The sequence below is a fragment of the Carcharhinus amblyrhynchos genome, chromosome 1, assembly GCF_965287045.1.
Source record: "Carcharhinus amblyrhynchos chromosome 1, sCarAmb.v2.hapA, whole genome shotgun sequence".
NCBI lineage: Eukaryota > Metazoa > Chordata > Chondrichthyes > Carcharhiniformes > Carcharhinidae > Carcharhinus > Carcharhinus amblyrhynchos.
Window position 1 is genome coordinate 104,432,158 of NC_137324.1, and position 27,774 is coordinate 104,459,931.

Here is a 27,774-nt window from a genome sequence, read left to right on the forward strand (position 1 = left end):
GTTGGGATGTGTTAGCTTAACGCTGGTATATTCAGACTTCCCAAAGTGAGAAAAATGAGGTAAGAGATGTCTATCATTTTATATAAAGCTTGAGGGGAGGAAATGTTTCAAAGCACTTCGCAGAGGGGTGGTTTAAAAAAAATGAAATCGGTCATGGATATAGAAACTTTTAGCCCCAAATCATCATTGATGCAGTTTTATTCAAAATGTGTGGGTAAAGTACGAGTTGGGAGTACATGTAGAGGCAGACGCAGTGTAGCTAAAAAATCTGAATTAAAAGGGGGGGGGGGTGCAACACACCACATAGTTATTACATCTCATAAAAATTCAGAGTGAGCAGTGGCAGGACCGGAGTGCACATTTGGCAGAGAAAGTCATAATAATTTGATACGTTTCCATTTTATGCTGATTTGGATGGGAACTAATTCTGCCCCCTGGTCATGGTAATGCTGATGACACGGGGACAACCTAGTATCTCCTTCAATGCAAAGAAACATAACATTCCTGACAAGTCAGTGTCCTTAGGATTACTTAAAAAAAGGCTTGTTAGAGATCATGTGCAAATGTGATTTTTCTTCTTGATGACACTGTTTTTATGAGATACCTCACCTTGTCAGTCTGAGATTTAGCAGTTCCTGTGTGAGATTTGCTGCAAGTGTCTCTAGTGGTGATTTTCCTCCTCGCTCTATTTCAAGTCCCCCTCCCACCTTTGCTCACGTGATATTTAAAAAAAAATCCTAATCTTAACCTGCTGCTGCTTCTAGGCGTTCAGAGGTTGCTAAGTGGAAGTCTGGCCGCGGAGATGGAAGGTTGTCTGTCGCTGCTGCTCTTGGTTCTCCAATTTCAGCTCGCTGTTGGGCAGCGCTCGGATGTGAGTGAGCCGCTGGGGGAGAGGCAGTCCAGTGGCGGCAGCGGCGGAGGCAGCAGCAGCAGCAGCAGCAGCAGCGGCGGCGCTGCTGCACAGGGGAAGGTGCGAGGGTACACGCAGCGTGCAGGTGAGCTCCTGGACAGGCGCAGCTGGAGGAGGAGGGTGGGCGAGGGGCTGGGGGTGGGGAGGGGGGAGACTAGAGTGTGACAGAAAACTGAGGACGTTGGAGAAAGTGGGTAAGGGTGCGGGAGAGAGGACTTGAGAGCTGAGTTGGATAAATCTGCTCCACCACTTTTCTGTTTAACACTCCAGTGTTCCTGCAGGTTGAGGAAAAGCCGAGGTGACTTCTTGTCCCGTATCGCCTTCTGTCCTTTCCACTTCTGCCCGCCCTTCGTTTTCCAATCTGGCTTTTAGTATCGCGTCGTCCTAATTAGTGTGCGCCTCCTTTAACTTAAATAAACTCTCTGCCTTCAATTCCATTTTAAAATGAAATGTATGAACAGAGACTTGTTGCATACAATGGCGTGGTAATCACATTCCCGTACCCGCATGATGAGCGTTATCTGATCTGAGGTTGAATCGACCTGATCAGTATCACTCGTTTATGGCGTAAAATAGTTCTGTATCTTCAATTCCTATGTTTACATGTTTCTGTATGCGCTACTTATGATGTTGCTGATGTCCAAGTCCTAATGCTTCCTGTTCGTGTGACCCAATAAAATGACATTATAGATATCTAGGATTTTGTAGCACAGTGTGTGTGTGTGTGTGTGTCTCTCTCTCCCTCCTCTTCCACCATATTGTGGAATAAATTCAAATCTTTCTTTGTGAGAGATAATGTAAAATTCTCTGATTAAAAGATAACATAGTAATAACATTGCTACAGTTCAGGTCATTGTATAGTTGAGAGCTTTTCACTGTACCATAATGCCAATCCTACCCTTTGAGAATTGTCCTTGGGTTATGTTTGCTGCTCAAGTATAGTGAGATACTATGGAAACTTATTGTCTGTTACTTTCTATTTCCAACAGTTGAAATCAATAACTGTTTGCAAAATGCTCCAGATGTGGGGTGTGATGTTTTTGAATGTTTGGAAAACAGCACATGTGAACTAGATAATCTGTACGATATCTGCAGACTTCTCCTCCAGAATGCAGGAAGTTTTAACACACAGGTAATAGCTCCTTTTCTTAAACAAAACTTTGTTCCAGTTTCAAAGTGGTGGACGTTTCCTTAAGGAGGAGGTAGCAGAGAGCATGGTTGAAGTTTCCGTTTGCATTTTCTCTTGTTGGGACAGGGTCAAATGGAATGAAATCATTCCCAATAGTTTGAATTTGGGAGTTCAGGAGGACCACTCCACCCAGCTGTTTCTTGACGTGCTTGCTCCTGTATTTGGATTAATGGAGCAAAAACAATAATGTTAATGGGTTTGATGTAATAAAATGTCCCAAGGTATTTGACATGAGTATTATAAAAGAAAGTGACACCAAGTTGCATGAGTACGTTTTTGGTCAGATGACCAAAATCCTGGTCAAAGAAATAGGTTTTAAGGAGTGTTTTAAAGGAGTAAAGATGGACAGAGCAGTGTGAGGATTCCCAGAGTTTAAGATTGAGTACATGACCACCAATCGTAGAATGATTTCAATCAATGATGCTCAAAAGGGGAGAAATAGATGAGTGCTGATATCAAGAAGGGTTGTGGAATGGGGGAGATTAAAGAATGGAGAGGTGAAGCCATGGGGAGGTTTGAGAGCAAAGATTGGAATTTTTAAATTGAGGTGTTGCTTGATCATAAGCCAATGTAGGTATAGGTCAGTGAGCACCTGGTTGGCAGATGAATGGGACTTGGTATAAGTTGTAACATGAACAGTAGAGTTTTGTAAGACCTCAAGTTTACTGAGGGTAGGATGTTTGAGACAAGTAGAAATGCATTGGAATAATGTTATGATCTGGCACCAGACCAAGTGTTTGGTACTTTCAGTTAGGAACCAAAAACATTTTATTTAAAGTAGACAAAGATTGATATTCAGGATAGTTGCTAAGTGAATAAAACAACAAGATTCCATAAATTTTGAACACGCAAAAATAAACTTTACTACACAAGGTCAGAAAGATAAAACAATTAACTACATCTCTTTTGGACACTCTAACACGCCGTGTTAATATAAGATATATGTGAATTAACAGGCAAAAGTGTCGTCAAACACACGATGCTGCACAATAAATGGGAGATGCAACCAAGATACATACCACAGATTTCTCAACAATCCACCCAGATATCAGTAATACTGAAAGCCAACCAATCTCACTGGAACTCTATCTTTCTCATGAGGGAGTCCAGTCTTCACCTTCGGCAATATGATCTTGGAGTGACTTTTGGAGAGAATTCCAACTCATAGCTTCAATAACGGCCTACTTTGCAGGATGTTAATTTTATCTCCTGAGGCTTGGTTGTCTGGATTCCCAAATATGCACTGAGCAGAGTACTTCTGCTTCATCCCGATGACACAACTTTTCATTGTCCTCTGAGATCTTCAGTGCTTCTTCTGAGCCCTATTTGATTGACAGGGCTTCCCCTGAGCCCCCATAAAGTTTGCCAACATGAGCCCTTTTTCTCGGCTCCTCTTTCTTCTTAACTGGGACCTCTCCCTGTCTCCTGCCCGGGACTCTTCTCTGCTCCCAGTCACATGATACAGGTTTTCATGGCATTTTCCCTTTTATGCAGGCACACTACGTCCGAGCCCTTTAACATCCAGAGGAGAAGCCCAGAACAGAACATGCATGGCCAGACACACAGCTACATACTGTGGATGTGATGAAACTCATAGCCTGCTGAGGATCAGAGTGTCCTTGGCCCAAGAACTTAAAATGTTGAATTGTATAAGTGTGGAAACTCTGAGGCCTGTTTGGAACTTGGAGTTCCTGACCTCTTGCTTTCGACGAGAAGGTAAGCTGGCTTTTGTAACAATAGCTAGTCTAGAGGTAACAAAGGCATAAATGGGAGTTTCAACGGTTGGTGAACTGAGATGACGTGAACTCAAATAATGTTAGAGGTGGAAATAGGTGGCGTTTGTGATGGTGTAAATTTGTGGCCAGAAGCACATTTCAGGGCTGGATATGATGCTGAGGATGCAAAGAGGCAGGCTTAGTTGTAGACCATTACCAGGGAGGAGGATGGGGTTGGTAGCATGGGAATGGAATTTGGAGGGAGGATTGAAGACAATGTTTTCGACCTTCAAAGCATATATTTGGGGGAAATTTCTGCTCATCCAGTAATGGATGTCGGGTAAGCAGTCCAATAAGGCAGTTATAGTGCTGGAGTTGAGGGAGGTTGTGGATATCATAGAGCTGGGTGACTTCAGCTTATGTTGGGAAACTAATGCTGTGCGTTTAGATGAGGGCAGCATGTTAATAAGAAATAGGAAGGGGCTGAGACTGTATCTATAGGGCACATCCGAGCTAATGCTTTGGGAGCAGGAACAGCAATGGTTTCAATGGTCATGCAAGTTTCTGAGAGAGTATCTGGGAAATTAATAATGGAAAATAATGAAATGGCAGATAACTTGAACAGATATTTTCCACCTGCCTTTACTGTACAGGGTATAAATACATTTCAAAAATAATTATAAATTGAAAGGTGAAAGGCTAGGAGGAACATTAAACGATTACAGTCAGCAGGAAAACATGATGAGAAAATTATTAGAACTGAAAGCTGAAAAGTGCCAGGGTTCTGATGGACTTTATCCTAGGGCCTTAGAATAAGTATTTGATCAGAGAGAAGTTGCATTGTTTTTAATTTTCTAAAGTTCCCTAGATTCTGGAAAGCTCCCGTCAGATTGATGTGACTCTTCAATTCAAGAGAGGAGGGAGACAGAAAGCAGGAAACTATAAGCTAGTTAACATAACATCTCTCATAAGGAAGATGCTGGAGTATGTTATTAAATAGGTTATAGCAGGTCGCTTAAATCCCAGTGCAAATAGGTAAAGTCAACACGATTTTGTGAAAGCGAAATCATGTTTAACTAATTTATTAGAGTTCTTTGAGAGCATGACAAGCAACATATATAAAAGGTAACCTGCAGACGTGTACTTAGATTTCCAGAAGGCATCTGACAAGATGCCACATCAAAGATTACTATGCAAAATAAGAGCTTGTGGTGCAGGAATTAACATATTAACATAGGTAGGGGATTGACTAGCTAATAGGAAACAGAAAGTATGTGTAAGTGGGTCATTTTCAGGTTGGCTAGATACGTAATGAGTGAAGCGCCATAGACATCAGTGCTGGGGATTCGAATATTAACTAAGCCAAAGACTTGGATGATGAGACCATATGAATGGTTGTTAAATTTACTGCAAGGATACATAGAAAAGTAAGTTATCAAGTTATCAAGTTTTCATGTCCAATTTTTATCTCTTTGCAGATTCTTTAAGTGAGTGGGCAAAAATTTAGTGGATGGATTACGTGGGAAAATGTGAACTTTTCCACATTGATAGGAAGAACAGAAAAGTAGCACAATATCTGAATGGACAGAGATTGCAGAACTCTGTGGTACTGAGGGACCTAGGTGTACAGGCTCATGAATCAGAGGAAGTTAATTCCAGGTACAACAAGTGATTAGGAAGGCAAATGGAATGTTGCCATTTATTGCAATGACAATGGAGTAGGATGTTATTATGCGTTTGTACAGGGTATTGGTAAGCCACATCTGGAGTACTATGTACATTTGTGGCCTCGGTTGAGAAATGACATAGTTGCTTCAGAAGCAGTTCAGATAAAGTTGACTCGACTAAATCCAGGATTGAGGGCATTATTCTAATAAGGAAAGACTGGACAAGTTGGGAGTGTATCCATTGGTTTTCGAAGATTGAGAGGCGATCTTATTGATATGTAAGATCCTGAGGGGACTTGACAGAATGGATGCTGAAAGGATGTTCCCTCTTATGGAAAAGATAAGAGCTAGGGAATACAAATTAAAAATAACGAGTCTCCCGTTTAAATTTATTTATTAGTATCACAAGTAGGTTACACTAATACTGCAATGAAGTTACTGTGAAAATCCCCTGGTTACCACACTGCTGCGCCTGCTCGCTACACTGAGGGGGAATTAAGAACTGCCAAGGCACCTAATCAGCAGAACTTTTGGACTGTGGGAGCACTGGGAGGAAACTCACACAGACACGGGAAGAACGTGCAGACTCCACACAGACAGTGACCCAAGCCAGGAATCGAGCCTGGGTCCCTGGTGCTGTGAGGCAGCAGTGGTGAGAGTTCTCTGAGGGTCGTCAGTCTGTGGAGCTCTCTTTATTTTTTCACCAAGAGTGACAGAAGCAGGGTCATTGAATATTTTTTAAGGTTGCAGTAGATGGATGTTTGACTAAAAAGGGAGTCAAAGGTTCTCAGGGGGGCTAGGCAAGAATGTGGAGTTGAGACTACAATTAGCTAAGCCGTGATCTTATCAAAATGGTGGAGCAAGTTTGAGGGCCCAAATGGCCTACGCCTAATTTGTATGGTCATATGTAACTAGGTCCACCTTCTTATCAATGGAAATATTTCTTTTTAATTAGGTGAAGATTTGAATATTGTAAGTTGGTCATGCATAGACTATTAGGAGTTATGTGTCTAAAACAGAAAAATGAGCACTTATTATGCATTTTAATGTTAAAGTTTCCATTAAATGTAATGAGTGCTTTTCCTGAGAAAACATTTTTTTAAATGTGATTTTTTTTCAGGTAAAACATGAGGCTACGCTAAACAGGTGATTGGCTGCAAAATTAAGTTTAACAGTTTGTTTATTAGTGTCATAAATAGGCTTACATTAACACTGCAATGAAGTTACTGTGAAAATCCCCTAGTTGCCACACTCCAGCACCATGTTGCACTGAGGGGAAAAATTAGCATGGACAATGCACCCAACCAGCACATCTTTGGGCTGTGGGAGGAAAGTGGCGCATCTGGAGAAAACCCACGGAGACAAGGGGAGAAGGCACAGACTCCGCACATAGTGACTGAAGCCGGGAATCGAACCCGGGTCCCTGGTGCTGAGTGCTATTGTTTGTGGGAAACACTTCAAATTCCCTGAAAGAGGCTACAGCAGATAACTAACTATCCCTGTTCTTTTCCAGAACTTGAATTTTTCAGATAGTATTGCAAGATAAACTTGGGGAATTTTCTCCGAGTTCATTCCACCTTTGTGACTTAGCCAGGTGGTAGATTTCCCTCTGGGGATTGAATGGTATAACTTTGAAGGATATATCTGGCTGCAGTTAGATCAATCATGATATTATTGAATGGCGGTGCAGACTCTGAAGTGCCAAGTGACAACGACCTCTTATTTCTTGTGTTCAAATACTAGAAATTGTAAATACTTGAATAATTTAAAAATAAATTGATTGAACCTATGCATTTGAGAGCTGTGCTACATCAAGGTGAACAGTTTATGCTGGGGATGGATATTTTACAATTCTGTGCGCTGTAAAGCTGGAAGTGCATGTTAATATGAAAAAGCGTAGATTCGTCAAATGAGGTTTAATTCAAGGTGCAGATATTACTTTTGTTTCTTTTTTTATTTTAAATTTTAGGTTCTTTTTTTAATTCCTGCTCATAGGGAGTTAAGATTAGAGTATACTGCCTTTTTTATTTATTCCTGCACCTTTCCAATGATTCCCTTTTAATTGAAAGGAGAAAGCATGGTCTTGTGTATTACTTCTCAGGTGTCCACTAAACATGCAGACTTGATTATTCACCAATTACTGCAGATTCTAGAAATCAAAATAAAAACAGTAGGACAGGTGGAGAGAAAAACTGAGTTAATGTTTCAGGTCGATAAGACTTGTGAGAACGTGACTTGATTTTTGAACCTTGGGACTTTGCAGCTACATGGGATAGGTTAGATAGACCAGTAGGCCTGTCTTTGCTACCACTCTTTTTCTGGTGTTTAAATCCAGCATCGTGTCAACAGTTGGATGTACTTTGTACAGTTTAATTAAGCACTTTGTAGCACCGCAGAAACTGCACCAAATTAATGCATATGAAGGTGGGTCAAAAATAGCAGGATTAATTTTTCTCCTCGTGTTATCTGTGCAAAAGGATTCTACTTTTGGAATTTGTTTCTTAAACCCTTCTCCAATAACTGACAAGCAGTGAAGTTTCCCACTGCCTTGTAAATGTTTATGATCCCTCTCTACCTTGTCCTCTTTGGATTATTGTAGCTCTGTATCTGATGTAAATCATCATGTTGCATAAACTTTGGCTATTAGCTGCCTCTTGAAGCTTGTTTATATGGATTTATCTGTGCTTCTACTGCAATGAGGAGGTCCAGCTGCAACATTTGACACAGTGCCATCACAGCCAAAGCTTGAATATTGAACTTTTCAGCTAGATGTTAATATAAACTAAAGCCATAATCCACATCTTTAATTAAACTTCAAAGAATCCAGCTACTTAGACTTAATGCAAATAGTTTGTTACATTGTGCACAGAATTGTAAATTACCTGTTCCCTACGTGAGCGGCTGTTGATGTCTCTTTAATGCATAGATTTTTTTTAAATGATTCAGTACACTTCCTTGCATTTGGAAATAGGAACAGGACTAAGCCATTTGGCCCCTCGAGCTTGTTCCATAATTAGTAATATCCTGGCTGATCTGATCTGTTTTAATTCTACTTTCCATTCTGCCCTATGTAATCTTTGACTCTCTTGTAATCAAAAATCTGTCTGACTTGACCTTGAATATACTTAATGATCCAACTTCCACTGTTCTTTGTCCTAGGCAATTGCAAAAATTAATAACGCTTGGGGAAAAAAAAAAATTCCACCTCATCTCCATCTTAAATGGGAGGCCCTTTGTTTCGAAACTGTGCTCCCTGATTCTAGATTTCCCCATGATGGGAAATATCCTCTCAGCATGTAACCTTTCAAGCCTCCTTCAGAATCTTGCATGTTTAAATGTGAACACCTCTTTCATTCTTCTAAACTCCAATGAGTATAGGTCCAACCTGCTCAGCATTTCCTCATAAGACAAACTCTTTTAACCTTTGAATCAACTTAGTGAACCATCTCTGAACTGCCTCCAATTCAAGTATATCCTTTGTTAAATAAGGAAACTAAAACTGTACACACTACTCCAGATGTAGTCTCAGCAATGCCCTGTACAGTAAGAAATATAGGAAATAGGGGCAGGTGTAACCATTCAGCCCCTTGAGCCTATTCTAGCAGTAATGGGACTCTGTTACAGGAATTTCATGCTCCATCCCCTTGTAACTGAAACCATATTCCATTTGCCTTCCTAATTACTACTTGTACCTGCATACTGACATTTGTGATTCACATACAAGGACACCCAGTTCCTGCTGTACCACAGCATTCTGCAGTCTCTCTCCATTTGAATGATATTCTGCTATCTATACTTCCCAACAAAGTGAGCAAGTTCACGTTTTCCCACATTTACTCCACCTGTCAAATCTTTACCCACCCTCTTAGCCTATCTATTTCCCTTTGCAGACTCAATTGTATCCTCCTCTGAAACTCCCACCTATCTTTGAAACATCAACAAACTTGGCTACAATATGCTCAGTCCTTTCATCCAAGTGATCGAGTATAGATTTGCAATCGAGGCTGTATAATGAGGTTAATTCTAGGTTTTTGTGTATGTCTTTACCAGGTTTTTATCACTTCTCACACTCTTAATATCTTTTTCTAAAATACTCATTCATTATAAATCTTTACATGGAGCAAAGATTGGCAGCGAGTAAACAAATATTTGAGGAGATCAATGCCATTTTTAGGTCAGGACGGTGATGGTGAAGTGAATGTTTGGACAGATGGAATGTGCCTTTGACGCGGGTAAATTAGGGCATGAAAGGAATTGTCACATTGTTTGTCTGACATCTAGTACTGGATGAACAGGAATTGCTTTGAACTAAAGATGAGAAAGAGCAAAGCAATGGTTTTCAGTTCCTGTTTGGGAGAGCAATTACATCCTTCCCCGGCTACTGTATGAAGCTGAACCAGACAGTTTGCAACCTTGGTGTTATTTTGACCCGACATGCATTATCATCCACATCCCTCTGTTGCCAAGACTGCAGACTTTTATCTCCATAGTATTGCCCAACTCCACTGTTGCCTCAGATTATATGCTGCTACGGTCACCTTTCATGCTTTTGTTTCCTCTAGACTTGACTATTGCAACGCTGTCTTGGCTGGCCTCCATCACTCGTCCTAATCAATATAAACTTGAGTTCATCCAAGATGCTCACCCTTAAACCTAATTCACCTCTGACCTTGCATTGCCTCCCAGTCTAGCAACACCTGTATTTTAAAGTTCTTATGTATTCAAATCCCTGTGTGGTTTTGCCTCACCTCAAATCTCCACTCTCCCCAAATAGTTTCAAGTATTCCACCATTGGTAGCTGGACCTTCAGTTGCCTGGCATCTAAACATAAATTCTAATCCTAAACTATTTTTACCCTATCTTTTAGACTTTCCTTAGAACCTAACTCTATGACCAAACATTCGGTCATGTGTTTTAATACCTCCTAGTGCGGTTCAGTATCAAATTTTGTTAATGCTCTGATGAAATATTTGGCTACTATAGTAATTGTGAAAAGTCATGGACTTGAAATGTTAACTCTGTTTCTCTCTCCACAGATGCTGCCGGACCTGCTGAGTATTTCCCACACTTTGTATTTATTTTTCTTTTTGGATTTCTATCATCTGCAGTATTTGCTATTCTACGTGTTAGTGTTGTGGATCTAGATGTTTGACCTTGCAGAGATTCAGCACAGACGTGGTAGGGTAAATAGTCTGCTTCTGTCCTGCAACCATTCTATGATCCTTGCAATGATGAGTGAGTGACCTGTTACTAGGAGATGACTAGCTGAGAGAACTCAAGGTTGACTATATGAAAGAAGAATTGATCCACAATACAGGGGAGCTGAGTACAACTGCAAAGTGAATTCTGTTTGTGTAATTGGAGCAGTGGAATAACCTTCAAGGAGATTTTTGCATTTCCTATCTTTTCACCTGATCTCAACCCATGGCAACATTGGCAGAGGAACTGAGCATGGGTTGCAGGAACATCTTTGGTGCCTTCTTTCAAATTCTTCCCATATGGGGAGGTGATTAGAGCTGGAGGGTCTGGTCATCTGTGGTGATTTGGCTGGAATCCACAGTTTGCTGCCAGGAGAGTCATGAGTGTGAGCTTGTCATCCTGTATTAATTCATCTCGCTACATATGAATCAGAATACACTTGCCCTTTTCTCCTCTTTCCCTCATTTAGCATGACAACTGGTCCTCAAACGTGAGATTTGCTCTTCCTAAGAAGGAATAATTATAAGTGGTCCACGTGTTTTTTTTTATGCTTGCTGTCTTTTTAAAAAAAGTTAAAAACATCTGAATTTTTTTATTTTGGCAAATTGTGTTGCTTTTTGAGAATTTTTGTTCCTTCATGTTCTGCTCAAAAGCACTTGTACACCAACAGCGTTTAAAAACCTTCGTGAACCAGTGCAATGAGACTGGGCGCGATCTTAAGGGCTGTTTATGTTTCACACCCGCTGCAGTGAAGTCGGAGAATTTGGTGCCGTTCACTGCAGCAGGTTGGGAAAACCCTGCCGGCATGAATGTCCGTAACATTCCAGCCCATGTACTTATAAACAGTCTCTTTTAAACAAGATTCAACAAAATAGCCAGTTTGTAATTATTAATACAGCTGAAAATGGGTTACATGAACTAAGCATGGCCTCTCCACTGTCGGCCAACTGGGTGGGACTTCAGTCAGCTGGTTGATTCTTGCCTACCTCATGTGGCCTGAGAATCACTTGCAATGGCTTCTCTTCCTGTTCCCACACTGTTGTCTCTGATATCTATTATGGATCAATCCCTGACCCCCCTCCCCTGTGGCATCACCTAAAGAAGTGCAGCATTGGTTTCCACAAATTCATTGACAGCCCCCAGCTCGTTTGGCCCACTTCCACATCTGCTGCTAAACCATCAGACTGCTTACCTGAAAGCCAGTGATAAAACTGCAGAAATTTCGTCCGGTTAAATGTTGGGAAACCTGTGAAGCCATGTTGATAATCCCCGCTCCAACTTTGGCTCCCTTTCTAACAGTCCCATCCCTCTTGCAAAATACTGTGGATGCTGAAGATCTGAAATAAAAGCAGAATGTGCTGGCAAAAACTCAGCAGGCCTAGCAGCATCTGTGGAGACAGAAACAGGTTCGGGTTTTGAGTCCAATGTGACTTTATTTTGCTTCTAAAGAAGAGTCATTTTGAACTTAAAACTTTAATCTGTCTTTCTCTCTCCACAGATGCTGCCAGACTGATTGAGATTAAGCCAGTCTGTTTGCAACCTTGGTGTAACATTGATCCTGAGATGAGCTTCCAACCTCGTGTTTGTCATCATTTTCACCTCCTAACACTTCCTGACTTTGCAGTCGCAGCTCTTTAGTTGAAACCTTCATTTCTGCTTTTGTTCCCTCTTGATTTATTTCAACAAATCTGGGGCTGGTGTCTCACATTCTACCATCTGTAAACTTGAAGTCATCCCAAATTCTGTTGCCTGTATCTTAAATCCCAGCAGATCTCATTCCCCTATCACCTTTATCTGTGCTCACTGACCCACATCAGTCCTTGTGAAGTAACAATGTGATTTTAAAATTCTCACTTATTTTCAATTATCTCCATGGGCTTTCCTCTCCCTGTCTCAATCTCCTCCAGCCCCACAACCCTCTACAAGGGAGACGGTGGCATAGTGGTAATGTTACTGGATTAGTAATCCAGAAGCCAGACTGAAACTCCAGAGACAAGGGTTCGAATCCACAATGGCAGCTGGAGTAATTTAAATTTGATTAATAAATCTGGAATTAAAAGTGCACCTCTGTCACGGTGACCATTAAGCCATTGTCATAAAAACCCATCTGGTTGACTAATACCCTCTCGGAAAAGGAATCTGTCATCCTTACTGTGTGATGTGGTTGACTTTTAATTCCCCTCTGAGTGGCCTAATAAGCCACTCAGTCAAAGGGCAATCGGAAATGGGCAACAAATGCTGACCTTCCCAGTGATGCCCACATGAACGAATAGTTACCTGCTTTTCAATAATCAAACTTAATATCTCCTCAGTGTCTACTTTGTTTTCTAATGCTCCTGTGAAATACCTTGGGATGTTTCATTATGTTAAAGGTGCTATTTAAATGTAAGTTACTTAGTTCACCGACTCGGATAACTGAATAACTAAAATTGAACTGATGAACTATAGAATTATTCACTTGTTATAATGATGTATAGTAGTCAGTTTCTTAAGAGATGCTTATTAATGTCCTTGTGCCAAAGCAATTTCCTCGGGGAATCAAGGGATATGGATAAAGAAGGGATAAAGGGCTATGGGGAAAAGGCAGGGAAGTGGAGTTAGAATAAGATGAAGATCAGCCATGATTATATAGCATGGCGAAACTGGGCTCGAAGGGCTGAGTTGCTTACTCTCGGTCCTATGAAAGCGGGTGGGGAAACAGAGTTGAAGCACAAAATGTTATGATTGTGTTGAACGCGGAGCAGATTTGATGGTCTATGTGGCTTCTTCTTGCCCCTATTTTTTATGTTCAAAAAAATCTGCTTAAGAAGCAAATTTGAAATGGTGGTTAATTCAATATGGGGTGTGGTCTCTTTGGGAAAGACCAGCTTTCTGCACTGTTTCTAAATAATTACAAAGGTTGCAGAAATGCAGTTTGCATTTGAAATTCCTCTCGAGCTGTTTTAGCTGTTCTTAGGTGAATTTCACTGAAGAAAGAGTACAGTCGAGCAGAAACTCTCTCTTATTTTGGCGAGACAGTGGTTAGCACTGCTGCTTTACAGTGCCAGGGACCAGGGTTCAATTCTGCTCTCCGGTGATTGAGTGAACTCCACTCATTCTCCCCGTGTCTGCACCCCGTAGTTTCCTCCGGGTGCTCTGGTTTCCACCCACAGTCCAAAGATGTGTAGGTTAGGTGGATTGGCCATGCTAAATTGACCCTAGTATCAGGGATTAGCAGGGTAAAAAGGTGGGGTTACGGGGTTAGGGCCTGGGTGGGATTGTGGTCGGTGCAAACTTGATGGGCTGAACAGCCTCCTTCTGCACTGTTGGGATTCTATGATTATGAAGCAATGAAAGATGCATTAATTTCTTTTGATGTTTATGACCTAGTGCACTTGTTTTTATCTGTTTTTTCTGTTCCCTTCCAGGGAAAGCAATTTATCAAAGATTTCCTGAGGTGTAATGCTATTGGGATTAAATCCAGATTCAGCTGTAGTATTCGAAGATGTCCTGCCATACAGGAGATCCTTTCTGAACTGCAGGAGACCTGTTACCAGAAGCATGACATCTGTGCTGTAGCAAACAATAATGTTAATGCTTTTGCTGAAATGATTGATCTACACAATATGCTATTAAATGGGTAAGTTATATTGGGTTGTCTGGCCTGTTTTTGTTGCACCTATGTGGATAAGGTAGGTAATAAAATTGTAAACATTACCAGGACACGCTGCTTTTCCTTCATGGATTATCTAAGATTATGTTGGCTTATCTTGTCATTACTTTCTCACCTGGCATTTTTCAAGTTGCTTGCATTTCGAGATTTTCTTTTTTTTAAAAAAAAAGCATTGCTTGTTGAATTTTTTTGTATCATGTTATTCAGTATTTTTCAGCCATTGGTTTTAACAGGCTTATTTTATATTTGCAAGAAATATTTTGCTAGTCTGGCAACTATCTGAAAGCATTGACAAGAGTGGAAACTGAAAAAGTGAAATCTGCACTTCCCCCTCCAACTGAGATTTTAGATATTGGTATAAAAAAAGCCGTTATCATAGAATCTCTATAGTATAGAAGGAGGCCATCCAGCCCATCGAGTCTCTACTGACCGCAATACCATCCAGATCCTATTCCTGTAACCCCACACATTTACCGTGCTAACGTCCCTGACACTAGGGCCAATTTAGCATGGCCAATCATCCTAACCTGCATATCTTTGGAGTGTGGGACGAAACCGAAGCGCCCAGAGGAAACCCACGCAGATGCGGGGAGAAAATACAATTCCACACAGAAACTCGAGGCTGGAATTGAACCTGGGTCCCTGGTGCTGTGAGGCAGCAGTACTAACTGCTGAATCAGCATGCCACCACTCATTAAAATGATTCATCTGACTTCATCTCTCCATTGTCCCCCACTTCCAACAAGTCAATTCCGTAAAGTGATTTACACAGAATACTCTCCTCATTGTCGCTGGAACAGGAGTAGGCCTTTAAAAGCTATTTTGCTTCTCAGTGTGATCATATGTGTAGGCCAGTCAATTTAATTTCAGAGGTGGGGAAACTTCTAGAAACAATAATCAATTATTAATCATATGTTCAAATGTGGGTCAATTAGAAAAGGCAGCATGGATTTCTTGAGGCAATATAGTGTTTAACTTGCTGGAGTGTTTTTGTTTGAAGAGATACAGGGAGGGTTGATAAGGGCAATGCTGTGGATGTACTTCTAAAAGGCATTTGAAATAATGTCACAAAACTGACCTGTGATTTTTTTTTTTATGGCCCGTGGATTAAAAGGGGCAATAGAAACATAGATATGTCCCGTCACTCAACCAGAGTAGTAGTAAATGGTTGGAGGACGGTTTATAGTGGAGTTCACCAGGAATAAATGTTCCTTTTTCCTGATATGCGTTAATGACCTAGACTCTGGTGCACAGGGCAAAAATTTAAAATTTGCAGATGATAAGCTTAGAAGTATTGTGAACTGTGAGGAGGATTGTATAGAACTTCTAAAGGCCATAGACAATTTGGTGGAAGGGGTGGACAAATTGCAGATGAAGTTCAATGTGGCAAAGTGTGAAGTGATTCATTTTGATAGGAGGAACCATGGGAGAGACAATATTAAGTAAAGGGTACCAATCTAAAGGATGTGCAGGAGCATCGGGACCTGGGGTATATGTGTTAACTCATTGAAGGTGGCAGAATGGGTTGAGAAAGAAGTTAATAAAATATATGCCATTCTAGGCTTTATTTATAGGGAAATAGAATACAAGAGCAAGATGCTTGTGTTGAATTTTTATCGGATATTAGTTCGTCCTCAGCTGGAATATTGTATCCCGTTCTGGGCACCATGCTTTAAGAAAGATGTGAAGGCATGCGAAATAGTGCAGTAAAAATTTGCAAGAATCATTCCAGGCTGAGGAACTTCAGTTATGAAACTAGATTGGAGAAGTTTGGACTGTTTTCCTTGTGGAAAGGAAAACTGAGGAGATTTGATTGAGGTATTTAAAAGCATGAGGGGTCTGGACTGAATACATGGGAAGAAGCTGCTCCCACTTGTGAAAGGAATGAGAGGGCACAGATTGAAAATACTTAGCAAAGAAAGCAAAATGAGGGAGAACTTTTTCAGTCACCGACTGGCTAAAGTCGGGATTGCTCTGCCCGAGAGTGTGATGGCGATGGGATCAGCTGAAGCATTCAAAAGGGAATTGGACTGGGAAAAGGAAAAATGTGCAGGACTACGGGGAGAATGAATTGCACTAAGTGAATTACTCATTTAGAGTCAATGCAGATGCAATGGACTGAATGGCCTCCTATGTTGTAACATGTTTGTCTTCTAACTCTATCTACTTTTGGTCTGTACTCATTGACTCCTTTGGATGGCAATCTGAGTTCAACTGACCAAGCACCAACTGTCATTTTCAGGAAGAGTTCCAATTTCTTCTTGTGCATGTAGTTGTGATTCTAGCTTTACTCCTGAAAGATCTGCCTCTAATTTTTACATTATGTACTCAATTCTAAAGTCCAACCCATCAAAAACAGTGTCACTCTTTTACCCGCAGTTACCTAGGAATATGTCTCTAGTTGCTGTGAAGTTCTTGGGAAGAAACAATAAGATATTACATAAGCATTCAGAATCTGAACTGTATATGCTGTTATAACATGGAATCCTTTTGATTTCTCTAAACTTCCTCTGCTGGTATATTTGTGCATGGTAGCCTTAAGTGGACAAAATACAGACATTTTCATTACGCTACAATTGTGTAATTGCTCATAATTTAACCCTTTGAGTTCAGGAATTATTCTGGTAAATCTACATGGCAACCCTTCCATGGCTAATATAGCCTTCCTAGGGTGTGGTCTAATGAGGGCTTTGTAAAGCTGTAGCATGACCTCTACCCCCTTGCAGTCTAATTCTAGATATAAAAAATAGAGTTTCACGAGCCTTTACAATTATTTTCATATACCTGTCCATGACAATTAAACTTTTAAAGGAATAGGAAACTCCTCCAAAGCATTTGCTTGCCAAGTCTGTGCAGATATCTTTTTTATTAACTTTGTTAAAATTGTGATAAAAGCCATTTGCCAATTTTTGAATGAAAATCGAAGTCCAGCTAAACTATATATGTCGATCCTGGAAGACAAAGAATGCTGCATACAAAAGATTGGATTATTACTCTGGTTCACCCTCTTATCCTGTAATGATCTGGAGGAAGTTTGACATGTTTTAATGGTGCCCTTCATGTATTGGCAACTTGAAAATGTAATTTCCATGTTGCTCATGCAAATAGAGCAATTTTAGTATAATCATTAACTTTGCAACTATAATTTTTTTCTCTAGCCACTTCTGACAAATACAAACAAATACTGAAAGAAGTGTTAAGGCCCAGGCCAGAAACTCCAAGGTGTTTTGTGAAGTAAGCCTAGACTCTAAGTTTTGCATTTGATTTTGGCAATGGTGACCATTAGCTGTTTTACTCCAGGTATGATTCAAGAGACTGATGAGGAAGCTTTTATACAACAAAGTTTACTTAAGAACACAGTTAAAATATAACAAAAAGAATTAGCTTTTCTTTTACTAATTATAAGACTTACACATGATACAGTACCATTCTTCACAGCTAGCTTTCTCTGTTGTTCCAATTTAAAAGCAATACCCCATAGGCATATACCCTTCTTCAGGATTAGTTAGCACTAAAACAAGTATGGTCACGTGATACCAGATTTTCAGCTTTTAACGCCTATAGACAGAAATCCAAACTGTAGTTTTTAAAGGAGGATGTATCCTCAAAACAGAACTAAACTTAGTGTCTAGTAAAGTCTTAATTCTTCAGACTTTAGAGATAGGAAAGGATACCTCCCTCTCTCTGCAGCTTCCAAAACATCAAAACTTAGACAGCAGGATCTCTAATTCCAGAGAGGGGAAATGAGACACTGCTCTCTTTCTCAACTCCAAACAGCATCTGAAAACAACTAAGCTGGAATCCTTTGTGAAAGCCTAGCCATCCCCAGTCATATGACCTGACCTGTCCATCATCCCAATCAAATCTACTTTGCACTAAGTATAATTTTGAGATTTCATGTATTGTCAATGGAAATATTTTACATTCTTTGGCAAGGGTGGGAATAAACTTTATCCTTTCAAAAATATTGTATTCTGCAATGTGGAAGAAAACTGGTAAGACTTGTAATTCTTACGCCAATGAGCCAGAAATCACATCAGAGAGACAACCTGTTATTACAACTTTTTTAAGCTGTCATTCATTTTCAGATGAATGGAACACCTAATGTGCTGAAACTTATTGCACTTGAAACTCATCCAAGCATTGATAATTGCCATAACCTTTCAAGCAAAAGACTACCCTCTGGGAAGATAAGAACAGAAAGTGCTCATTTCAGTTTCAAAGCAGATCTCCCCTCAATCAGTGTAAGGGAGTAGGTATTTCTTTCAAATATCAAAACCAGTTTTTTTTATATCAGCCAGAACCACTTTTATTCAAAATAGGAAAAATGACTTTACAGGTTGACAGAGCAATTTGAAACATTGTCCGTTGCATTATGGTGCGTTCTTCATTGGAAAAGCACCGTGATGCATGTGAACAAATAAAGAAAGTTGGTCAATGCAAGTGTCAACTTACTTTGAAAAGCCATATGTCAATGATGAATCATTGTATTAACAACACAGCTACATTACAAAACAGCACCTGATAGTGACAGTTGAGGAATGAACATCATTTACACTTCTTTTACAGAATCTCCTAGATTCCTCAGCAGACTTTCCATTTTCTTCACAAACTGGCACGCTTCTAATCAGTTTGTAAAATACCACAGCACCAGATAAAAACGGTGTGTGGGAGGCAATTCAACTTTCATTCACAATTTACAATGGGGAAACCAATCTCAGCAGGAGCAACTCAGCATTTGTAACCTGCTAAAGCCAGAGGGAAATTGGGCTGGCAAACGCTGAGGAAAATTAGATTTCCTCCAAAAGAAAACATGGGTGTTAAGAAGCCTTGGAAACATTTCAGAGGAGAAGCATTAGGTTGATGAATAAGCTCCATGCCAGATATACTAGGTAGGACTAGAACACAACATAACTTGCATAAAACTAGTTTAGATGCTGGAGGATAGATCTCTTTTTAGAACTGCTAGCCTCTAGAGCAAGTTAACCAACATATGTGAATGTGTACTTCCAGCCGATAGGGCGATGATCAAGAACAGGTGGTTTATTAGGATTGCTATCCAGTGGCTGGAATTTGGTCAAGTTTGGAGTTAGAGGATTTGACTAGTTTTTCTTTCCCTAAATTTGGTTGACGTATTGTTTATTCCAATTGATTTTTATGAGTTGAAGAGGCTGGGTGATATACTGAAATTACATAATACCTGTATGGGACAACCATTACCTGTTAGTTTACTGTAGAGCAGCAAACTACGGAGCAATATTTAGTGCTCATTCAACATTTCAAAAAAGACATTCTAATAATCAATGTATAAGAGTCGGGACCCCTCTACCTTTGATGAATAAAAGCTCAAATAGAAGTTGGGGAAACTTGATTTCTAAAATAAAAGAACTATCAGAATTAAGTACTATCAGAATTAAGCTGTTTGGCATTGAAGAGAAAGAAAATCAGATTTTAATCCTGAGACTTGCCTAAATTTGAAGACCAACAGCTGTTTTAGTTTTCCAGGTCAGCTGAGGGACAAATATTTGAAAGCAGTGCTGACTGCAAAAAAGGAAAAAGCTGTAATGCTCAGATTTAATATGACAATAGTTTGAGTTTTATGAGCTAATGAATTCAGCTTAACACTGAGTTTGAGCCTGAAAGATTGAAAGTTGGCAGTACTGTAGTATACTCCACTGTTAACATTTGAAAAGCTAGTGTGCATTCTACATCAATCTGAAGAAAATAAAAATCTCTTTGTCCTATGGTTAGCATTCCAGTTTTTGAAGAACGGTTTGGCATCTTATCCTTTCAATTTTAGCATATTCTTGGTAATCTGAAATTCTGTTCACTTTGAACTTTTCTTTAGAGTGAAAACTCGCCAGTGCAATTATTGAAATTGCTTAATTCTGTCCATTGTATGATTCACTTTTTTAATCAAAATGACTGTTATCAGTAGAATTAAACAGTACAACTGCACCCTGTCTGCAATGTTGCTAATGCTCCTTAAGTTATGACCTCTCTTTTTGCAGTGAATCTTGATAAATAGCTTGAATGTTGGCTGGACATGTGGCTGAAGTTCAAATGTAGAATTGTTTTAAGTAACGATCCATATGCCGTTTGTTAGGGATGTGTTGGCTCTGCTTTCGGAGCTGAATAACTATTGCCAATTCCATGAAAGGTTCTAGTTTCCAATATTAGCACTTGCCATAATATGTTGCACTCTGCCTTGTTAACACAATGCTCATAATCCACTAGTTTATCTTGGGACAGCAACGTGCAATTAATTTAGAAACCATTATTTTGTTCTCCAGATTTTTTGCCAACAACTTGATGTAATAAATTATGAACTGCAGTTGGTGATTTCTGTATCAATTATATTGATTTGTAGCCAATTTGATTTTTTTTTTTCTGTAGTAAATGGAGGGAAGAGAATCTGTTTACAACGAAAATGTCACAGTAAATGTGAAGATGATCCAGGATTGTTCCAAGTATGATGTGTAATTTTGATTTTGTCGGTTCTTTTACTGATCAATAGGGAAGAATGCTGGTGCTTGCTTTACTCCCCACTCCCCATTTCTCACCCAGTGCCATCGTTGATCTTTTGGTTCAAGCATAAACTGATTTAAAAGGATTAGTTCTTTCAATCTTGGAAAGAACAATTCTTGCAGAAGTGTGGATTTTTGTATCTCCTGCACCTACTAGCTTTAGAGTGAAATACCCAGCACCCATGGGCAGTTTGGGCTGAAATTAAAGTAATCCCAGAAGTGAGAGATCAGTATATTATGGGTTTCTTCATCCATTCACTTTGTATGTTGGACTTCAGTCTCTACAACCTTGGAAGTGGACTGAGTGTACAGAACCAAATGGACTAAAACAAAAATTGTCCTTTCACTTCAAATTAGCTCAAACTGGGCTAACTGTCAAGCTTCCTTGTGAAACTTAAATTTGTGTGATGTTGACTCCTGGATTTTGAGTAGGGGGAGTAGAAATTCTGAGGCAAAACTGTTCATAATGAGGCGGAAATGAGCAATTCAAATCAAGGCAGGCTAGCGCAGAAATAAAAATTACAGTTTTCCCAAGATTGGATAAAGTATAATGATGCACACTAGAAGGAACTTTACAAAAATTAAGTAGTCTGAACATACCATATCAGCAGTAAATGAGAGTCTATTGCAGAGGTTTTTATACTTAGCCAACTCAAATGGTGAGGGGGATATCTTGCCAATGGTATGTGGAGTATGTTGTCATTTTACCAAATTGTGGCTTTACGTTTTCTTAAAATAAGTTTGCAGTTCCTAACATGACATGATTGTGCTCCTGTCCTTAGCAACTCAATTGCAGTACAATAAATGTGTCATAGCTTAAACTACAGCACAAAAACTTGTGATGGTCTTTATAATTACATTTTCTGTGTGGATACTGCAACTAAAGCTTGCTGGATTCTTGAATGTTTGTGGTTTTCTTAGTGCGCTAGTAAAATATTTTGGCCTGCTTTATAATCTTTGGTTTGGATCATTGGCCCAGGAACAACCAATCTTTAAACTGTTATGTGTAGGAAAGACCATTTTGGCTTTAAATTTTAGTTCCTTAAGGGGGAAGAAAAAGCTAGGCTGTCTTGCTTTCAGTATGTTTAAAAGTACAGGAATGAGTTACCTAGTAATAGTTTTTAAGTCGATGGTGGCCAAAGTATACAAAACTAATAGATTAGTCCCCCATTAGATCCAATGTTCTGACAATGAACAGCACTGTAACCTTGACTTGTAGAATGGAAAGTAATTGATTTTTAATCATCTAATCTGCATAGGTGGATTTTGCTGTTGGATTAAAGCCAGTTGTATTTGGAGTTGGGGCCATTGTAAATAATCAAAAAGAAATGGGATTTAAATTGCTTTGTTGTCTGAAATTGTTATCTCACATGCCATTGCCCATAACTTGCCAGTTTAGCAAATTTGTATTTGCTTTAGTTGAATGGACAGGCATATCCCAATGCTGGGCTGCGAGTATTGGCCAATTGATATTAGCTGAACAGATTAGAAAAAGTTAGCATGTGAAGAATGCAAAGAATTATGATTGAATTTGTTTCATCCTATCTGAATGGAGTAAAGAGAAATTATGCATGCTCAAGTATGACAGTCCAGGCTGATTTTTGGGCACTCCTCCTCCTTTAGATACCATGCCCTAAGAGGACATTGGCCACCAAAGACTTCCATTGGATCAGTCCATGATTTTGCTTGCGGGAAAATATTGCTGAGGATTGCTGTTGCCTTCTGCAGTGTGGCTGACCAGGAAACTCTCCTGCTGTTAGTACCAGTCATCATTTGCAGGCTCATAATCCACCTATCTGGTAACTTTCTGAACACACCTCTGTGACCATCAAGTCCTGAAGTGGGCCTTGAAGCTAGGGCTTCTGACCAAAGATAGGGATGCTACCCACTGCACCACGTGACCTTCAACTATGCATTCCTATTGTATTTTTATCATTAAACATCTGCCTTTTTGTGGCCTTGCTGTTCCTTTCTGTGGGGCTGTTCTGCCCTAGAATAAGAGTTTACAAATGTCAGTGTATGATATTAAGCTCTGAAGAAAGTGAGAAAAGTATTAAGCTGTTGTGAGTGATTTCAGATATAACTGGGTAAATGTGGTCTGCTTTGGAAGAACAGGCGATTTTACAGCTATGGTTTCAAAAGATCTGAATCAATTTATAGTTAGTCAACAGTCCAATCGTTGTATCATGCAACTAGCAGGACAGTAGAAGACAAGCTAAATGGAACTTGCACTTTTGTCATCTGGCAATTTGTAAGTTCCTGTATTTCCAATTAGGAAAGTATGTTGATTGGTAAGATGAAATGAGGATAGAGCGGGTTCCTGTGGGGTGTAAACACACCAATCGGACAAATAGCCTATGTTTGTGACCTGGAAGGGAAATTGGAGCTGACCATGTTTCTATGACATTGCTATACTTAGACGTCATGTCAATGATGGAAGGGGTGAATATTAAGCTCAGTGGCCTCACCATTGTTCAGGATGGTGTTGAGCTGCAGTCCATCTCAGTGAGATGTGTGTGTTTCATCACATTGAACTTTGTAAATAATGGCTTAAACTACCTGTGGCAAACTATCCATGTTCTTGCAACCATGATCAGGCTGATCCAGTTCCGCTTCAATGGTCAATGGTGAATGGTGGCACCTGTCTTAAGGATATTGATGGTAGTGATTTAATGATAATAGTGCAATTGGAATTCAGGGAAGATTATTTGGCTATTTTCTCATTGTCCTTTTTATACAAGAGTTCAAATGTTATTTTTGTCAGTCCAAGCCTAGATATTATTTAGGTCCCAGTGGAGGCTGGTATGGGCACTTTATTGGCAGAGTTGTGAGTGGAGCCAATACTAGCATCAATGAGCAGCTCCACTGCTGACCTTATGGCTGAGGGAAGATGGTGAGGAAGCAAGTAAAGGTGGCTGTGCCAAAGTATCATCAGGTGAAAATCCAAGAATGATTTGGATTGCTGGTCTCTAGCAACTGCTGCCACCTGAGGATTTTTCCATTGACATCAATTTTGCTGTGGTTCCTTTCACACTGTACTGTGTATATGTGCTGCCATGATGTTGAAGGCAGATACTCCCCTGTACTCCCATTCCGAATAATGTTTGGGTGCAGACTTTCTAGAAAGCCCTATGGCGTATGTTTGAAAGTTAATGTGCAAAAGTATTTTGAATCAATCAGAATTAGGTTCCAATACAATTAAAGGCTGCTGCCACACCTTTAGAAGTGAATCAAGACATTTCTTTTTAAATGTTAAGAAGGAGGTCCATCTATTGAAATAACTAACATACAGCTATGTAATTTTCTTTGCTGATACCATTAGAACATGATTAAAAGATTTGATATACATATATTATTGGAAAAAGTTGGATAACCCAAATAAGCTGTGTTGTGATGCAGACACCATTCTAGAAGTTTCTATGTTCAGTGTTTTCCAGGACATTCTGTCATCCCTTAAAAATGGCAGCACTGGTGGAAAGGAAGACTCATTGGGTGGAATTTAATGACCTCCCCCCTGGTGAGTTTGGTTGCATTTAATAGGGTAAGAGAATGACAGGTGGGGACCAGTCTGTGGCAGGAAGGCCCAGGGTCGGCCAACCTGCCCTGCCATTGATTGAGACTCTTCCCACTACCACTGCTATTTTTCCAGGGACACAAAGCATAAAATTATAGACTGCTTATAGCACAGAAGAAGGCCGTTTGGCCCATTGAGCCTGCACATACAGCAATCCCACCCAGGCCCTCTCTCTGTAACCCCAAAAATTTGCCCTGCTGGTTCTCTCAACACTAATGGACACCATTGTTGGAGTGGGGGAGGAAACTGGAGCACCCAGAGGAAACTCATGGGTGGGGAGAAAGTAACCTGAGGCTGGATTTGAATCCAGGTCCCTGGCGCTGTGAGGCAGCTGTGCTGTCCTTAAGCACAAGACATTAACCCCTATCAGGGTTCCTTGCGGGCTTCCAAGGAGGGTGGCAGGGTTCCTTGCTCAAAGACGAGTGCCTGATTGATGTGCCTAGCAATGGGAAGGGGAGAGGGCTCATTTGAGAGCCTATCTCTTGCAGCTAACCCACCTTCTACCCCAACTCTCCTTCCCTCCTATGATCACCACCTGCCCTTGGGTCCATTGGTGGCAGCAGCAGCTGCCAGCACTGCTGAGCAACGAAGAGCTGTCAGCCTCTGGATGGTTAGAACCCCCTCCCCCTGGGGTCCTTGATCCTGAGAAAAGCCTGTCACTGCCCATTGAGTGCCTGATTAGCACTCAAATGGCCAGCCTTCCTGAGAAATGGCAACTCAGGGTTTCTGCCACTCTTCAGTGAATAAGACGCCCATCCTCTCCATTAAATACCATTGCAAATGACTGAGTGAGTATTTTGGTAGGGCCAAGTTCAAATTCCAACCACTGCGTTGTACCTTCCAGAAGATAGCTGTGTGTTTTGTGAGCTTACAATTAAATGCAGTGTAAAGAAATTAACATTTATTCTTCGAAGAGATGTAATTACATATTAATGTAAAACTGTGGATGTCCTTTGTTTAAACAGGGCATACTTGGAATTTGTAAAGATATTATTTGACTGTGATACTGCCATTGCTGATACCATAAGGAGAAGTATACAATCTCGAATTGGTTCAAAACTTGGTGTTTTGAGGAGAATGGTACAAGATGACTCCTGCAGACTAGCTGAGAAAGCAGCATTAGTCGGTGAAAATCAAACACCAGGATCTACTATGAAACCCAAGAAGGTCAGTAGAAAAGGAAGAAGCATTGGATTAGACAACATTACATCTAGAGATGAATATTGGAACCAGAAAACTGAAAAGCCTATATATAGATTTCCATAATTGTGCACAGATTTCTGTATTTAGCAGTTGAATGTGCAGTTTGGTAAATACACTAGTTTTATCAAGCTACTAGTAGTACAGCACCTTTTTATCTATTTTCCCCAAGTCGGGCATTAACTGTTACTGTTGAATGCAATAGTTCTACTACTAGTGAAAATTCAACCTCTTAAAAAGGAAGCTATAAAGTTATAATGCACGATATTTTAAAGGCAATTTCATAACTGGATGATCGGAATATTCCTGTGTAGTTAAGTAATTATTTAGTGTAAAGTATCAATCTTCCTTGGATTGGAAGAGGAATTTAAAAATGAAGTCTCAATCACTGTCAAATTCATTTGCTTACTGTAAAATATCTATCTGTAAACATCCAATGGCTTTGATTGTTCAGTACTAATCAACTTGTGTATATAGAGTTGGAAAAGATGTAAATAGTTGTACAATGATTTTTTTGCTCATGCACCTTTTTACTAATTAAACCTACTTAATTATATCTGTTTTTTTTCCCTTGTTGCAGGCCAGGTTTATGTTGCACTGAGATATATGGCCTTCATTGAATCCATTTACCTGCACAATTAGTTAATTGTGGCCAAAATGAACCCCTAAATATTATTTAATAAAATAAAAAAAAAGGGAGGGGTGTTTGCACGAGCATGTGAGTATTTGCTAAGATTTTGCCAAGTTATGTGTGTTGAGTTTCACGGCTGTTCTTTTGACCAATTTAGAGGCAGGTAATCAATTTAGTTCCCACTTAGTTTGAAGAGAATTTCGATAGGTTTCATACATATTTCCTTTTTTCCCCTGGCTCTGGTCCGTAACTTGATGCTGTAACTGTTCCTTGACCCTAGGAGATGTGAAAACAATGACCTGACGTACGCTTAAGTATTTGGTCTCAGCTTTACATTATCTTAATCATGTACCAAAGTTAAGCCTTTGCATTCCTCCACACTTGTAACCTATTGTTCATATATACCTGTGTATATGATTTTTCTTCCTAAATAAGTCATTACTTCATTGCTGGCCGACCAACTAAGGAGGCTATGGCAAAAATGCAGTATGTTGGGAGAAATCATGTCCTGTGGATCAGTTGGTGTTGTGCTGTTCTTTATTTACTAGACGTTGACTCACTTATTCCAATCTGATTAGCTGAATGTCTGACTTTGAAATCTTTCTTATTGATCTTACTTTTTATTCAACGATTATTGTCATTTGCTTCTGCCTACAACAAATACTGGCTTCTTTAGGCACTGGTCAAGATACCATTCTTTATGCAATAAAAAGAGAAAATGCTGGAAAAACTCAACAAATCTGGCAGCATCTGCAGAGAGAACAGAGTTTACGATTAAAGTCCATGTGACTCCTCTTCAGAGACCGTTCTTTATATACCTGTTTTGACAAGCGATTGGGTTGTAGACAGGGATGAGTGGTGTGATCTTAATGTGCACTAAGATGTACTTTCAGTAGGTATCATTATATAATGAGCAATGGGAAGCCTGGCATTAAATTTCTGCCTTTTTTTCTGGTCTGGGGTTGTGGAGGCCAAATATTGTTTTCTGACTGGGGAAAGATAAATGGTTCAAACAGGTGATCTTATTGGCCTGTTTTCCTCTCAAGCTGAGCGATGATGTGCAGTTTAGCCATCAAGAGATTAGATGATTTAGTTGCTGGATTACTCAATGCCTCTCACAAGCAAAGAAACCTTTTTGATTGTGCCTATCTTCCATACACCTTTTTCCATCCGAGATCTTCCAACGAAGAGCTGCTGCTATTATGAGCTCCCACTAGCCATCGTATGTATAGGATTCCAGCAACTTGGCATCTTTCTTGATCCTCGATGCCAATTAACATTTGTCTGGGACAGGAACGTTCAGTACCCAGCTGGTATTAAATGCTCGAGTCTCGCATGCCTCAATCTGAGATGAAGGACTAGGAACTATGCCAAGTGTTCATTGATGGGGACTCTGCTATCCACTGAGTGAGTGAGTCTATTGTGCTGGACATACATAACAGCTTTTCTCCAGGAGGTTTTCGGCAGGAGGTTGCAAAATGTTGCAACATCTCAAAAGTCAAAGCAGTGC

At 40.0% G+C, this 27,774-nt stretch overlaps 1 protein-coding gene across 1 annotated transcript; it reads left to right on the forward strand.

Annotated features, from left to right (window-relative positions):
- LOC145349986 (stanniocalcin-like) lies at nt 1–26,180 on the forward strand. Its single transcript, XM_080198771.1, has 5 exons — nt 1–59; nt 765–995; nt 1,900–2,042; nt 14,088–14,299; nt 25,399–26,180. The coding sequence occupies exons 2-5, from the start codon at nt 803–805 to the stop codon at nt 25,697–25,699; spliced, it is 849 nt and encodes a 282-aa protein (XP_080054897.1). The 5' UTR covers nt 1–59; nt 765–802; the 3' UTR covers nt 25,700–26,180.
- Nucleotides 26,181–27,774: the final 1,594 nt, after the last annotated feature.

Coding starts and splice junctions, on each gene's coding strand:
- LOC145349986 (XM_080198771.1), top strand. CDS start 803: ATGGAAGGTTGTCTGTCGCTGCTGCTCTTGGTTCTCCAATTTCAGCTC. Junction 996..1,899: donor AGGGTACACGCAGCGTGCAG/GTGAGCTCCTGG, acceptor TATTTCCAACAG/TTGAAATCAATAACTGTTTG. Junction 2,043..14,087: donor CAGGAAGTTTTAACACACAG/GTAATAGCTCCT, acceptor GTTCCCTTCCAG/GGAAAGCAATTTATCAAAGA.